A 13,908-nucleotide genomic window follows, 5' to 3' on the forward strand; every position below is an offset into this window, starting at 1 on the left:
CCTGAAACAAACTTGCCCCAAAGAACCCAGCCCTAAGCAGCAGGCGGCAGCTAAACAAACTATGCCCCATCTCCCCACAAACCTTTCTCTCCTACCCAGTGCTGGTGGAAGAGGAAGAAAAAGAGGCATAAGAACCCCAAAATAAGGTGCTGGAGAGATGGCTCAGCGGTTAAGAACACTGCTCTTCCAGAGGTCCTGAGTTCAATTCCCAGCCACCACACGGTGGCTCACAGCCATCTATACTGGGATCTGATGCCCTCTGCTGGTGTGTAGGTGTACATGCAGATAGAATACATATGTATGTAAAATAAATAAAATCTTTAAAAGAAACAGAAAATAAAGGTTTAAAAAGTAATGCCCACACACAGGCTATCCGAAGACTTCCCGGGCCACATACAATGGGAGACTTTGTCTCAAAACAAAAGCGTCTGAGACACTCCTGGTCCTGGTGTGTGCCACAGACATAGCAACTAACAGGTGCAACAGCCCAGTGTCCACGGGAAGGTGGGCGTAAGCCAGGCAATCACACAGCCACCAACAGGAGGCACCAGCCAATGTGGCAGAACCTCAAAGACAGGCAGCTCCAAGAGACCCAAACAAGAGGCAAGTATGGGACAATGGTAGGGGATGCAAAGAGCAGAACGCAGGGACGGGAAATGGACTCACAGATGCTGGACTGACAGCTGACGCTAACACGAGTGATGCAATGTCCTGAATTACAAGATGGCAGCTGCTGGGCCTTATGGACAAACTTGGCACCCCACAGCTGGGACAAAGTACCAGGGCGGAGCACAGGCGGGGAGGCCCTCAGCTCCAGCCTGAGCACTGAGGCGAGCAGAAGAGCATCAGCTTAAGGGTCACCCCGACAACTCTGTCAGCTGGAGCCCCGATTGCACTGCCTTGTCTCGAATCTCAGTGGAAAGAAAGGACTGGCCACAGTGCTCACCAGCCACAGTCCTCCCCCACCCCTCATGATAGTGAGGGCGGCCTTTGGCAAGCAGACAAGAGGGAATAGCAGCCAGGAGGAAGGGGAGGCCACAGGGGACATAAGAAGTTGCCCTCCAGGACCCATCCTGCAAGCAGCAGCCACCCTGTGGGATGCCAGGACCACCACAGTAACAAACCTCCACAAAATATCTTTTAATTCTCAAGAGGCCTGCGAGGACCCTGAACAGAGCAGTGACCTCACAGTGATAAAGGAGTGGGGTATGGCCAGCACTCAGGACGCATAGGGGCAGGACAGGCTGCCTGGTGACATGCTGAAGGGCCATGTCCCGAGACAGGGGCCAGATGGGAACCCTTGAGTCAAAAGGCAAACCGGTTATGACCCACACCCTGCTCCATAGACCCTGGGCTCTATGGGAGCAGCAGCCATGCACCTGGTCCTCGGGGAGGTGGCAGCCATTCAACTGTCCATCAAGGTGCAGGGCAGGAGGTCGCTGGTGAGCTGGGAAGGGCTGGTCAGCCGCTCCTGGAGGCTTCCGGGCAGGCCCCACGCCACAGGTGGATTTCTTTTTATTGTTTTTCAGAGGAGCTCACACCAGAACACGGGTGCTGCCCTGGTTCTTGCTAAAGAGTCCACAAACTTGCCCTGAGGTTACAGCAATCCTCCTGCCTCAGTCTCCAGAATGCTAGGATTTCACCTGGGAACAACAGTACAGGGTTTTTTTTTTCCTTTGATTGCTTGCTTTCTGAGAGAGAAGTTCACGATGTGGCCTAGCTGTCTGGGAGTCTGTGTAGCCCCAGATAGCCTGGAACTCTTTATCTGCCTGCCTCTGCCTCCTGGGTGTTGGGATAAAGGCCCCCTCCCAATCGAGTCCTGGGTGCAGAGGTCAGAGGACACTTGCAGGAGTCAGCTCTCTCCTTCCGTCAGGTGGGTCAACACACCGGGCTCTGTGGCCAGAATGTCTCACCCAACAGTCTCTCATTTTCAGAAGGGAGCGGCACTGTGCGCTGGCTGGGGAAGGCAGCCCCTCTCGGGCTCAAGGATGGGCAGCAGCTATGGAGGCGGGCAGGCTCACCGGGCAGCGCTGGCCCTCCCTGCGGCTCCCTGCAGCTACTGCACCAGGCGGTAGGTGATGTAGCGGCCGGCAGTCTCGCTGGGTCGGATGATCTTCACAACCTGGGGGGCAGGGACAGCTGGGGTTGGCAGAGCCCTGGAATCAGTGGCCACGGACCACTGTCCTCTGGCCATCACAGCCCTGGCCTCAGAGGGAGAGGACGGAGGAACCAGGGTGCTTTAGGAATCAAGAATTCCCAAGGCTCTATAGGGGATGCTGGCCATGGCTTCTCACCTGCCCTCGCTTGATCCCAAAGTAGCGAGCCACGGGGTCCCCAGCCTGGATCCTGGGCAACTGGCTCTCACGAAGCTTGCTTGGACACAGTTAAGGACAGCACGAGGGCAAGGTGTTCGGGGCGGGGGTGGGGCAGGACAGGCAGGGTAAAGGATACTACCGAGCCAGAAGTTCTGTCACCTCCTCCTTGGTCATGACCACGTGCTCCGGGACCAGCTGTGGAGACAGAGACCCCCCCACAGCCACACAGCCATCAGGAACCTCAACAGAGCCCAACAGGATAAAAGGCATTGTCACAGGGGCAGACAAAGGACATGACGCGGCTCCTCATACTACCACCATGCACGCTCAGGCGGGCTGCCCTGGCAAAGGAATGGTGGAAGCCCAGGCTGCAAAGGTCCACGGCCGCGCCCCCCAGGCGGTGGCGCCCTGGCCTACCCCCTCTCTCCCCGAGACAGACTCACCTCATGTTCCGTGATGTTGATGAGTAGCTCCTGCTGAAGGAACTGCTCCAGAACATACTTGGGCGCCATGTCCACCAGGGACTGCTTGGCGGACGGCGTCATGCCCTGTTGCACCACGATCAGCGCCCGCGTGATGTTCTCCTCCTGCATGCGCTGGCAGTACACCTTGATGGTCTTGATGCCCACCTTGGGCTCCTCTGTGGACACAGCACAGCCCTCACACCCGCTCCCGGAGGCCACCACGGCCCCGACTGCCTGTGATCTGTCTCTACCCCCATGGCGGGGCTGCCTGAGAGCCCAGGAACCAACGCAGGAAGAAAGCTGCTGGCCGCAAGACTCTGAGGGCCCCCCTGGAACAGAGGGTGGGCACCCTCAGCTCTGAAGTCTGTCAGCCTGGACAGCCTCAAGAAGAAACTGACTGGCCAGGAGATGGACCCCGTGTCCACATGGGGCTGGCCTTGATTCCACAGGCCAAGTTGGGCTAGCTGGAGCACCAGGGCCCAGAACCACAGGCCCATAGGTAAACATACACATGGTTTGCAAACTGCTGGGTCTCACATTCTACACAACCTTTTTAAAATTTAATATTTTTTTTGAAACTTCAAGTTGTTGCTGCATCAGTGGTTCTCAACCTGTGGGTCCTGAACCCCTTGGGAAACACAGATATTTACACTGTGATTCACAACAGTAGCAAGGAAAGTAATTTTCTGGTTAGAGGTCACAACACAGGAGACTGTATTAAAGGGTCACAGCACCCGGAAGGCTGCGAAAGACTGATCCACACAGTCCTGGCTGTCCTGGAGTTGGCTCTGTACACGAGGCTGCCCTAGACGGCCTGCTCTGCTGGGATTACAGGCATACGCTACCATGCCCATCCCTGCACTCCCGGTTCTCACAGAAAACCCAGGCCCCAGGGTCGTAGGGCATCAGGTTCAAGGAGACTGTTCGTCTGGGGAGAGCAGAAGGCAGGCACCATAGGCACCATAGAACAGAGCAGACAGGAGCCACAGGGACAGAGCTGTGCTGGGACTCAGGGGTGAGAGTGGTCAGCAACTGACCGTGAGAGGAAGCCTCCCAGGGGAGACAGGGAAAGCGCAGACAGGGGGACACCCGCCACAGTCCTGCTGGCAAAGCTGGGCCTGGGTGGGGCCCACACTCACTGGCTGGGCAGAAAGCAGAGAGACCATAAACAAAGGGGACAGAGCTGTGTCAGGCTGCCATGAGCTGGCACCTGAGCCAGGGCCTGGATGGGGCCACCAGAACGAAGGGCCCCGGAGGCAGGCCATGGCTGCAGCCCAGAGGCCCTCACCTGGGAAGAAGACAAACATCTGGTCTGTGGGGTCATCGTTGTGGGCCACCAGCACGGTGAGGTCTGTCCGCCTCGGTCTCCCCTCGCTCGGCTTGTCCCCGAACTGTACCTTGAACTCCTCAAGCGTCTGGTCCAGCTCATCCTGGGTCACCAGGTAGCCACGGTCATGACAAAGCTGCGGAGACACAGAGCCAGCTGTCCTCAGCACTGGGCTGGGCCAGGCAGGCCTGATGCTGAATGAACTGGGCTGGCCGGGGACAGAAAGGGCAGCAGCACTCATCTGCCCCAGCGGCACTGCATGCTACGCGGCTGGCCACCACCACACTCTGGCGCTCATGCCCTAGAGAGGCTGGAACCACAGACCCCAGCCAAGCCTGCCTCTCCCCACATCATCGCTGGCAGCTGTAGGGCAACCGGTCCAACTAAAGGACCAAACATCACCTTCCTGCTCACAGCCTTGGGCCCTGATGAGGGGGACCACGGATCAGGCCTGCGACACAGGCCTGGGACAGCTCAGACCAAGTTTTTGGTTCCACACCATACAGCGTAAGTCAAAATTACACACAGCTCTTTCACCACCACAATCCTGCCTGCTCAACTCAAACACCAAGATCTCTGTTTTTTTCTTTTTCTTCCAGACAGGGTTTCTCTGAGTATCACTGGCTGCCCTAGAACTCAGACCAGGCTGGCTTTGAACACTCAAAAGATCCACCTGCCTCTGTCTCCTAAGTGCTGGAATTAAAGGCGCGCACCACCACCTGGCTAACCTAGTTTTTTTTTTTTTTTTTTTTTTTTTTTACTATTATTTTTGGGGCAGAGTCTCACTGTGCAGGCCTGGGTGATCGCAAACTTTTGAAACAGGCCAAGCTGGTCTTGAACTCGGAGGCTGACTGACCCAAGAATGATGGGATTAAAGAGAGTGTCAGCAAATTAGCATTTTTTTTACCTTTTGTTTATTTCGGTTTTCTGAGGCAATGTCTCTCTACAAAGTCCTGACTGTCCCGGAACTCACTATGGAGATCGGGATGGCCTCTAACTCTCGGAAATCTGCCTGCCTCGGCATCCAGAGCAACGGGATCTAAGGCGAGCGCCACCGTGGCCTCGAGTTCACAGAGATTCGTCCGCCTCTGCCTCCCAGTACTGGGGATTAAAGGCGTGCACCGCCGTGTCCGGCCAAAGCTGGGGTTTTGTTTTGTTTATTAAGCCGCCTGCCTCTGCCTCCCGAATACTGGGATGAAAGTTGTGCGCCACCACCGCCCGGCTCATCTTATTTTTAAGATAGTTTTTCAGGCCACGTGCGTCGGGAGTCACGGGAAGCCAGGAGAGGGTGTCCGATCCCCTGAAACCGAGCAACGCGTGGCTGCGCTGCCGCGTGTGCTGGCGCCGGGGCTAGGGCGGTGGAGCGGCGGCCTGGCATGCGGACAGCGCGGGTTCGTCTCCAGCACCCGGGGCGCCCACGCAGTCTCCCCGGCTCCGAAGCGGCGCCCGGCCAGGGCAGGGGGCTAGCGCGGGAGCATCGCCGACAGTGGCAGGCCCGCGCGGGCGGGGCGCACGCAGGAGGCGCGGGGCTGGGCCAGGGGGATTGCCCCCGGCTGCGGCAACCGCGGTTCTTCCTCGCGCAAACCTCCCCGCGCTCACCTCACCTGCATGATAGTCTTGCGGATCTTCCACAGCCGGTAGGTCTCCTCCTCGTCGTCCATGTTGCCGCCGCTCACGCGCCCCTGGGGCTGCCCGCAGCGCGCCTGAGCCGGACGGCGGCAAGGCCCCCCCCACGAACACAGTGCGCCTGCGCGAACGCCGGAAAGCCCCCGCCGGCTCCGAGCTGTCCTGGGCGAACGCCTGAATACAGTGAACTTCCAGGACAGGCTGCGCAATGGACAACCCCGGCGCTCGGACCGCCCGGAGGCCTGGCGATGCTTGACCTGCGGGAGGTTTCTCCGCTTAGACCGTGCCTTTGATCCCGGGGAGTTGGGAGGCCGAGGCAGGCAAAATAATAATAATAATAATAATAATAATAAAAGGCTGAATGCGGTGGCGCGGCGCACGCCTTTAAATCCCAGCACTCGGGAGGCAGAGGCAAGCGGATCCCCGAGGTCGGGGTCTACAGAGCGAGTCCAGGACAGCCAGGGCTACACAGAGAAACGCTGCTTCGAAAACAAAACAAAAAGATCAGCAGGAGGAGCCTGGTAGCGAAAGTCTGTCTGCTGGGCGAGGGGCCTGCGACTCTTTGGGACACTGTGACAGCCTAGCAGGCTTTGTGCCTCGAGTTGCCCAAGGGGCCCTCCACAAGAGTTAAATTCGTGTGCCTCGGTGTCCCTTTTTATACAAGTTTTTATTAGTTTGTATTTGTTTTGCATGGTAAGAAATCGGTTGCCAGCAGCCTCCAACCATGTGTAACTCCAGCTCCAGAGGGTCCAATGCCTCTGGCCTCTGTGGGTACCACACTTTTAGATCCATACCCACATGCAGAGACACAAATACACGTAGCTAAACTACTAAAAATGTAAAAGGAAAAAAGTATGGATGTATGGTGTGTGTGTGTGTGTGTGTGTGTGTGTGTGTGGGCTGACTTGTGGAAAGCTTAACAAGGTGGTGAAGACATGGACCCTAGGGAAAGGCTTCCACGGCTAAACCCTTTCCAGCTTGTAGTTAGACCTCACAGAAATGCACATTTTTCCTTTCTTTCGGGGTGGGGGTGGGAGGGTGGAGGGGCAGTTGCCCCCTCGGAAATCAATAGGCAGACCAGCCTGGTCTCAAACGCACAGAGAATGGCCTACCTCTGCCTCCTCAGCGCCGGGATTAAAGGTGTGTGCAAGATCTGTCCTTGGAAAACTAGGCGCCGCCCACCATCCCCTCCTGCCGTGAGCCTGACCTCAGAGTCCACAGGACACCACTGCTTCCTGCCTGGGAACTTGTGGGGATCATGACCTGGAAAGACAAGTTCTTGCCAATCTGGGAGTCACCCCTCCAAGGACACCTGACCACTGAGCCCACCACAGAGGCTGTACAACAGGGCTGAGCCTGCTACACTTGGCTAAAGGAGCTATGAATGAAAAGGGGCTAGAGCCGAAGAAGTTTTTGGAAAATGAGAGTCGGAAGAAGTGCTGGTGGATTCATTTAGTTTCAGCAGTCTGCAGGCAAGGTGAGTAGTTCCCTGAGAGTTCTAAGTCAGACACTGTTTTTTCTTTTCCTTTTTTATAGTATTTTTAAATATTATTTATACAGTAGTCCGCCTGCATTTGCAGGCCAGTAGAGGGCACCAGATCTCACTGTAGATGGTTGTGAGGCAGCATGTGGTTACTGGGAATTGAACTCTGGACCTTTGGAAGAGCCACCGGTGCTCATAACCGCTGAGCCATCTCTCCAGCCCCTCTTTTCTTTTTTTAAGGTAGTGGGGGAGGGCCTGACACTAACTTCCAGCAGACGCGATCCTCTCACTCTTGATGGCAGTGAGTGGCCAGAGCCCGAGTAGGTGGGCTTGGGACATGAGAGAAATGGTTAGGTGCAAGGCAGGGGCTTCCCAGTGGTGGAGCAGATCCAGTTCAGCAAGGATGGCATATTGGCCAGTAACTTGGGTTGTGTAGCGGAGCATTGCTACATAGCTGAGAGGCTCAAAACCCATCCAGCTCCAGTGCTTCAAGCTTGTAAAATAAGCCAGTCTCTCTGCGTCGGTTCTTTTGGGAGCTGGCGGGGCTAAAGAAAGCTGCTGCTTTATTAATTACTGCCATACAGCTACAGCGTGGCCATCAGGATAAGGGCCACTCGGGGCACTCAGCCCCAGGCTTTGCCAGTATACACAGCCTGCCTATAGGAGCCCCCCTCCCACCTTACCTCCACTCCCTGGGATTCTACCTCTTGGTATGGACCCCGTCTCCCTAGTCCCTTTCTGGGCCCCTCTCAGCCTGTCCTCCCTTTTCTGTCACCAGAGGACTGTAGAGGCTCCTCTACCAGGGATACCACAGCAACCATACCTGCCCAGGACCCAGAGAAGGCAACAGCAACCAAAGAGCCGAAAACCCACACAACAAAGATGAAACCGGATGTAATACCAAGAAATACCTCAAGTATCATACCTCCAGATGCCTAGATCTCAGTGTAAAAGGCACTCCCAGGCTCAGGCCCCCATGATGAAAATACCACTCAAGCTGTAAAACTCAGCACATAGCCAGCACCATCTGCCAAAAGAGAGCCAAGGCCTAATCCATCAAAGTCCATATAGTTCTGGGAAAGTCTGAATGTACTCACCTCGCTTTTTGGCTGTAGTAGTTCTGCTTCTGGCTAACTGTTCTTAGTAGCTGAAGTATGTCAACCCAAACCTTGGTTATTGTGCTTAAAAGTTCACCCTAGGAAAGGCTCAACGCTATGCCAGGATCCAGAACACTCAACTGTGGTCCCTAGACCTGGAGAGATGGCTCAGAGGTTAAGAGCACTGGCTGTTCCTCCAAAGGTCCTGAGTTCAATTCCCAGCAACTACATGGTGGCTCATAACCATCTGGAATGAGATCTGATGCCCTCTTCTGGCCTGCAAGTGTAATGCAGGCAGAACACTGTATACATAATAAATTAATTTAAAAAAGAAATACAGTCAATAAAGAAAACCTCAACTGGAAGTGAAAATTTTAGGATAGCAGACAAAAACCCGAGACCCGTGCTATCTCTGCTCACTCCTCACTGGAGAAGCTTCTTGAGTGAATGGGAACCAACACAGACACACAACTGACAGCGTGCAGAGTGAGAGACTGGAGCGCCCAGCCTTTAAAAGTTGTTTTCACTGACTCCGACAGAGGGCTCAGACACCTGTGAGGAAGAGGAGGAGCACGTGTGAGAGCCAGAGGGCATGATGACACCAAGGACCCAGTGTCTTCCAGACACAGCAGGACTGACGCACATGTGAACTCACAGAGGCTGTGGCAACGCGCAGAGCCTCTACAGGCTGAAGCCAGATGGCGTCCTAAAGCTGAGAGGGGAAGTGGGCATGAGCTCCCACCCTTAACCAAGAAGCAACCTCCAGTTGTCATCCGGGTGTGAAGAAAAAATCCATTTTCTCCAGTGGAGTCTCACTGTGGATATATTCACACTTCAGGGTAGGCCCATGCCCAGCAGCACATGGCCAAGACAAATTCACCTCGGGGTTTGTTTATGTTTTTGTTCTTCATGCTTTTGTGTATGTGTGTTTCTTTTTGTTGTTATTTGAGACAGGATCTATGTGGCCTTGGCGGTCCTGGAACTGTCTGTGTAGCCCAGGCTAGCCTGGAACTCAGAGATCCACCTGCCTCTGCCTTTGAGTGCTGAGATCAAAGGCATTTGCCACCACTTCCTGGCTGTTTGTTTCAAAAAGAAATAAAGAATATAACGTTAGGAGCATGGGAAGACTTGGGGGAGAGGACACATGATAAAAATACACTGTATGAATTTTCCATTAAAACAAACAAAAGTAGGCAGCTGGCTGATCTGAAACTGTGGGTACAGAAAGAAGCAGAGCATTTGCAGCAAGTACGTCTGCCCGGAACCCAAGACCCCGGATATCAGGCCCCTCCACTGCTGTTAGTGGATAGCGGACCACACAGCCTGATCTCGGGAGAAGCTCACCCCAGAGAGCAATACCTGAGAAAGGGTCTGTAGGCCCAGAAGTGCTCCCTGATTGCAGCCATAACCAGAATAGGTGGAGAAGCTCAGCCCGCAGTGGCGTGGGCGAGGGCCGCACACCTGGATCAGATCTGATTGGTTAGTGCCTTCGGCCTTACAAAGCCCTGGAGGAGCCCCAGGAAGCCATGGAGGAACACAGCGCTTACAGGATCCAAAGAGGGTGGAAATAGTGGGCTGAGGGGCGTGGGGCCTTACAGGAGGAACAAGGCGGAAAGCTTGGGTGGAGTGTGTCGCAACGACCCCTACATTTGTCTGACAGGGCCCAGGCTCAAGGAGTGCCTGTCCCTCTGGGGTGTGACACAGGCCCCGCAGGGGCACACTGCAAGCTGGCCCTGTTTCAGGATGAGGAACACGGGGAATGAGACTCGGGAACCTGCTCCTGCTCCTGGCTGAGTAGGCCAGCACGTCCAAACCTTTTTTTCTCAGCATGGAGTGTGGATTAATCTTCGTGTCTCACATGACAGGATGGATTTTGTTATCCACCGAGTGCTCCTGGAGTCTATTCAAATGTCCCAAATGTCTCGAGCAACAGAGGGGCAAAGAGGAGTTTCTCTGCAGTCTGTGTCCCCGAGCTGGTGGACACAGAAGCTGCCTGCTGGTTCACCTAGATGAACCCTACACCCTGGCCTCCAGTCTCCTCTTCACAAAGCCAATCTCGGGGCCGAGAGGCATAAACTTGGGTCCTCTGATCTCTCTGTTGAATTCATGGACGCCCTAGTGGGAATTCTAAAAAGATATGTAAGTCTAGGAACTACTGCAGGACTGCAGTGGGCTTTATCAGGGATCTAGAGTGAGTTAACCTACCTATGATCATCAAGATAGCTTCACTGTCAGACTGCAGAGGCCTTTAAAGGAGTGTGTAGCCAGCTGATGACACTGGCGAATGGCTTGGGAGACAAGGTTACAGGTGATGGGAAGTAGGAGATGGTGTTGGGGGGGGAGGGGGAGGTGTCCACCAGAGAAGCCAATAGAAAGAAAGACTTTGTTAGCCGGGCAGTGACTGCCCTTAGTGTCTGGGATCCTGGTGTAGCCTGAGCCTTCTTCAGGATGAGCTTTTAAACACGAAACCCGTGTTCTGGACTGACCGACTTCAGTTAACAAGAACAGTAAACCAGAAGTGGATCTACAGAAGCCAAAGACCAAGGTTAGTCCATAGAGAGAGAGAGAGCATCCCGTAACTGGGGGCTTTGATGCATTAGACCTTGTTTCTGTATTTGGCGAGCGGTACTGTCGCCGTGCTGAGTCTTAGAGCCCGAGTGGCACTGCCATCGTCGAGTCAGTTGTGCCAAGGTCTGGTGGCCTCTTACTGGAGGCACTTGTGTTTTGAGTGGTAGAAGGTGTTGCATTTTCAGTCCCAATAATACAGCTCTGGAGGGGAACATTCCCAAGGCCCCTGGCCGCCCAATAGGGGAGCAGCTGACTCAGGGAGTGGTATTTGCTCATGGTGTTCGAGTTCGAGATAGGGTGTCCCCTGTCCTACTTTCACTTGGAATTGTATTGGAAATATTTTAGACTTTTTTTTTTTTGACACTTTAGTGTGTATGTTTGCTTGAATGTATGCTGGTACCCATACGCCAGAAGAGGGCGCTGGGTTCCCTGGGACTGGACTTACAGAGGGTTGTGCAAGGGAATTGAACCCCGGTCCTCTGCAAGAGCAGCCACTGAGCCATCTTTCCAGACCCTGAAGCAGGGGTGCAGGCTGCCGCTTTATTCCTTATGTGAAGGTTTGACTAAAAAAAGTCATGAAGCCTTTTATGGTAGTGCATGCGTTTAATCCCAGCGCTCAGGAGACAGAGGACAGTGAATCTCTGTGAGTTTGAGGCCAGCCTGGTCTACAGAGGGATTTCCATAACAGCCAGAGCTACACACAGAAACTCTGTCTCCAAAAACAAACAAACAAACAATAAAAAGAAAGAAAGAAAGGAAGAAAGAAAGAAAGAAAGAAAGAAAGGAAAAGAAAGAAAGAAAAACTCACTGAAGAGCAGTCAACAGACAAATGCACAGCAATACAAACCTAATGGTGTTGGCCACTGGTCAGACATCAGTCCTGTAGCAAAATGGAATGGAAGAACTTTAGGCCAATTCACAAGGTAAAAATAAATGTGAAAATAGGAGCCAGGCTCGGTGGCGCACACCTGTAATCCCAGCACTCAGGGAGGCAGAGGCAGGCGGATCCCTGTGAATTTGAGGCCAGCCTGGTCTACAACGTGAGTCCGTGAGTCCAGGACAGACAAGGGTATACGGAGAAACCCTGTCTTGAAAAGGAAATTCTAAAAATCAGACCTGTAAGTGCGAAAAGGAGTGAGGACATAAGAACTAAGTGACGATGATCCGTTTCTGGTATGAGGTGAATTCAAGCTCCTTGGAGAATCGCAGGTGAGCGGGAAGCTCTGGCCCTCTTCCCCGACTGCCTACGTTGCCTGTGGGAGGAGGGGGCACCTGGGAGGGACTTCTGAGAAGACTGTGTGGAGGGCCGGCCTACGGGGAAAGGAGAGCAGGGAGCCGTGGTCCCTTGCCACACACACGGGCGTGCCAGCTGCGGCTGCCTTCTGTCCAGGCTGACGCCGGGTCTTGAAGAATAAATCCCATCTGGCGTTCTCTCTGAAGTCTCAGCTTTGTTGTGGAGGGAGGGTCCCGCACAGATGGGGCATTTTCATGTGAGCACGGAATGCGTTTGATCCCATAGCCTCACCCCCTCTCCTCGGACCCCTAACCCTGCCAGCTGGTCCCTTCTGTCGTCATGCTTTGTCTCCTTATGGTAAGCTGTATTCCCTTGTGTGGTGCTAAAGGGAACACAGGGGCCATGAACAGGAGAGCCATAGAAATCCCTGCACTGTGGAGGCAGACAGGATCACCATAGGCCAGCCTGGGCTAAGGTAGCAAGACCACATTCAGCTCTCGAGGCAGGAGACACGGTTAGTTGTTAAGACCTGTGTCAGGTGACACCCAGCACCTGTACCTCCAGCCTCGGGGACTCCAGCGCCTCTGGCCTTCACCTGTGCCTGCACAGACACGCAGAAACCCACAGACACACAATTAAAAGCAATCTAAAGACTCAGGAGGCAGATCTCTGTGAGTGTTTGAGACCAGTCTGGTCTCCATAGCAAGTTCCAAGCCAGCAGGGCTACACAGTGAGACTGTCTCAAAACAAAACAAAACAAAAAACTCACGGCAAACAGTGTCATGGTCAGGGCTCAGTGGGGAGGAGCCAGGCAGCACATTCCTGAAGCCCTTGGTTCCATCCCCAGCTCCACACGAACCAGATATGAGAGGCACACCTGTCATCCCAGAATTGAGAAGCTGAGGCAGGAGGACAGCTGTTAAGTTTTAGGTCAGTCTAGGATACATAATGAGTTCTATGCCTACTTGGGCTACAGAGCTAACAATGTGTCTCAAAACAAAATAAACACAACAAAGCAAACTCTGCCTTTTTTTTCTTTGTGGCCATTGTAATTTGGGTGCCTGCCTGGGACAGCGCAGCAAGGGTCAGGGAGGGGCTGAGGGGGCTCGGGCTCTGTGGGATCCACATCAGGAAGGGTCTGTTCCAGCTGGTGGACGCGTTTGCGGATCCCTGGACGCTGGTCCTGGCTGCAACCTCTGGCTCCTGACTTAACCTGTTCTTTTTCTCCCTTGGCGCCCTCACAGCTGCTCAGGGAAGCACCCCTCCCCAGGCCACGCTGTTGCCACAGAGTTTCTGAAATAGGAAAAAGGACAAGAGGAGCCAGGTGTCTTGGCAACTAGGTGAGGAATGTGTCTGGAGGCAAGAAAGCCAGCAATCGCCAAGTTGGACAGGGTTGCCACGACCTATGACCAAGAAAGAGAGGCCACTTGGGGTCTGCGGCCAGAGCTGGGCCCAGGCAGACTGTTAGGGCAAGAAAGAATGGCAGATGAGAGGAGGTGGGAAGGTGGGGCAGGAGGCCCTGGGGAGGGAAGAGGCACAGGAGGGTCCCAGCTGAGGAAAGAGGAGACAGGAGGAGGCCTGAGGAGAGAGTCCTGGGCCTGGCAAGAGGGTGGACTAAATGGAAACAATGGAAGGGCCCCGGTGTGGCCCTGGTGTGGCAGCTGGGACTGTCCTGCTATTCCTCAGAGCAGTGAGCCACAGGGAAGGCAGCCTGAGAGGAGAGCGGTGCTGCCTGGAGCATTTGGGCCCCAGGATCCTGAGTGACAAGAGTCCTCGATGACCTGTGGCCTCTGC

At 54.4% G+C, this 13,908-nt stretch overlaps 1 protein-coding gene and 1 long non-coding RNA gene across 3 annotated transcripts; one reads left to right on the plus strand and one right to left on the minus strand.

The window, feature by feature from the left end:
- Nucleotides 1-1,125: 1,125 nt before the first annotated feature.
- Nucleotides 1,126-5,965, minus strand: Polr2e (RNA polymerase II, I and III subunit E). 2 transcript variants are annotated; one of them, XM_021641930.2, is made up of 7 exons: nt 5,711-5,965; nt 4,068-4,242; nt 2,759-2,955; nt 2,452-2,510; nt 2,295-2,373; nt 2,022-2,122; nt 1,126-1,643 (listed from the first exon to the last, which is right to left on the minus strand). In XM_021641930.2, exons 1-6 carry the CDS (start codon nt 5,765-5,767, stop codon nt 2,057-2,059), a joined length of 633 nt encoding a protein of 210 aa, XP_021497605.1. In that variant the 5' UTR covers nt 5,768-5,965; the 3' UTR covers nt 1,126-1,643; nt 2,022-2,056. The 2 variants fall into 2 exon arrangements, with proteins under 2 accessions (XP_021497605.1, XP_021497604.1); XM_021641929.2 differs by having other exon boundaries at nt 1,126-2,122.
- Nucleotides 5,966-6,024: 59 nt separating this feature from the next.
- On the plus strand, nt 6,025-13,134 carry LOC132648758 (uncharacterized). Its single transcript, XR_009587157.1, has 2 exons — nt 6,025-7,209; nt 7,994-13,134. It is a non-coding gene; the product is annotated as an uncharacterized LOC132648758 (long non-coding RNA).
- The last annotated feature ends 774 nt before the right edge of the window (nt 13,135-13,908 follow it).

This window comes from Meriones unguiculatus, chromosome 17 (assembly GCF_030254825.1).
Source record: "Meriones unguiculatus strain TT.TT164.6M chromosome 17, Bangor_MerUng_6.1, whole genome shotgun sequence".
Classification (NCBI taxonomy): domain Eukaryota; kingdom Metazoa; phylum Chordata; class Mammalia; order Rodentia; family Muridae; genus Meriones; species Meriones unguiculatus.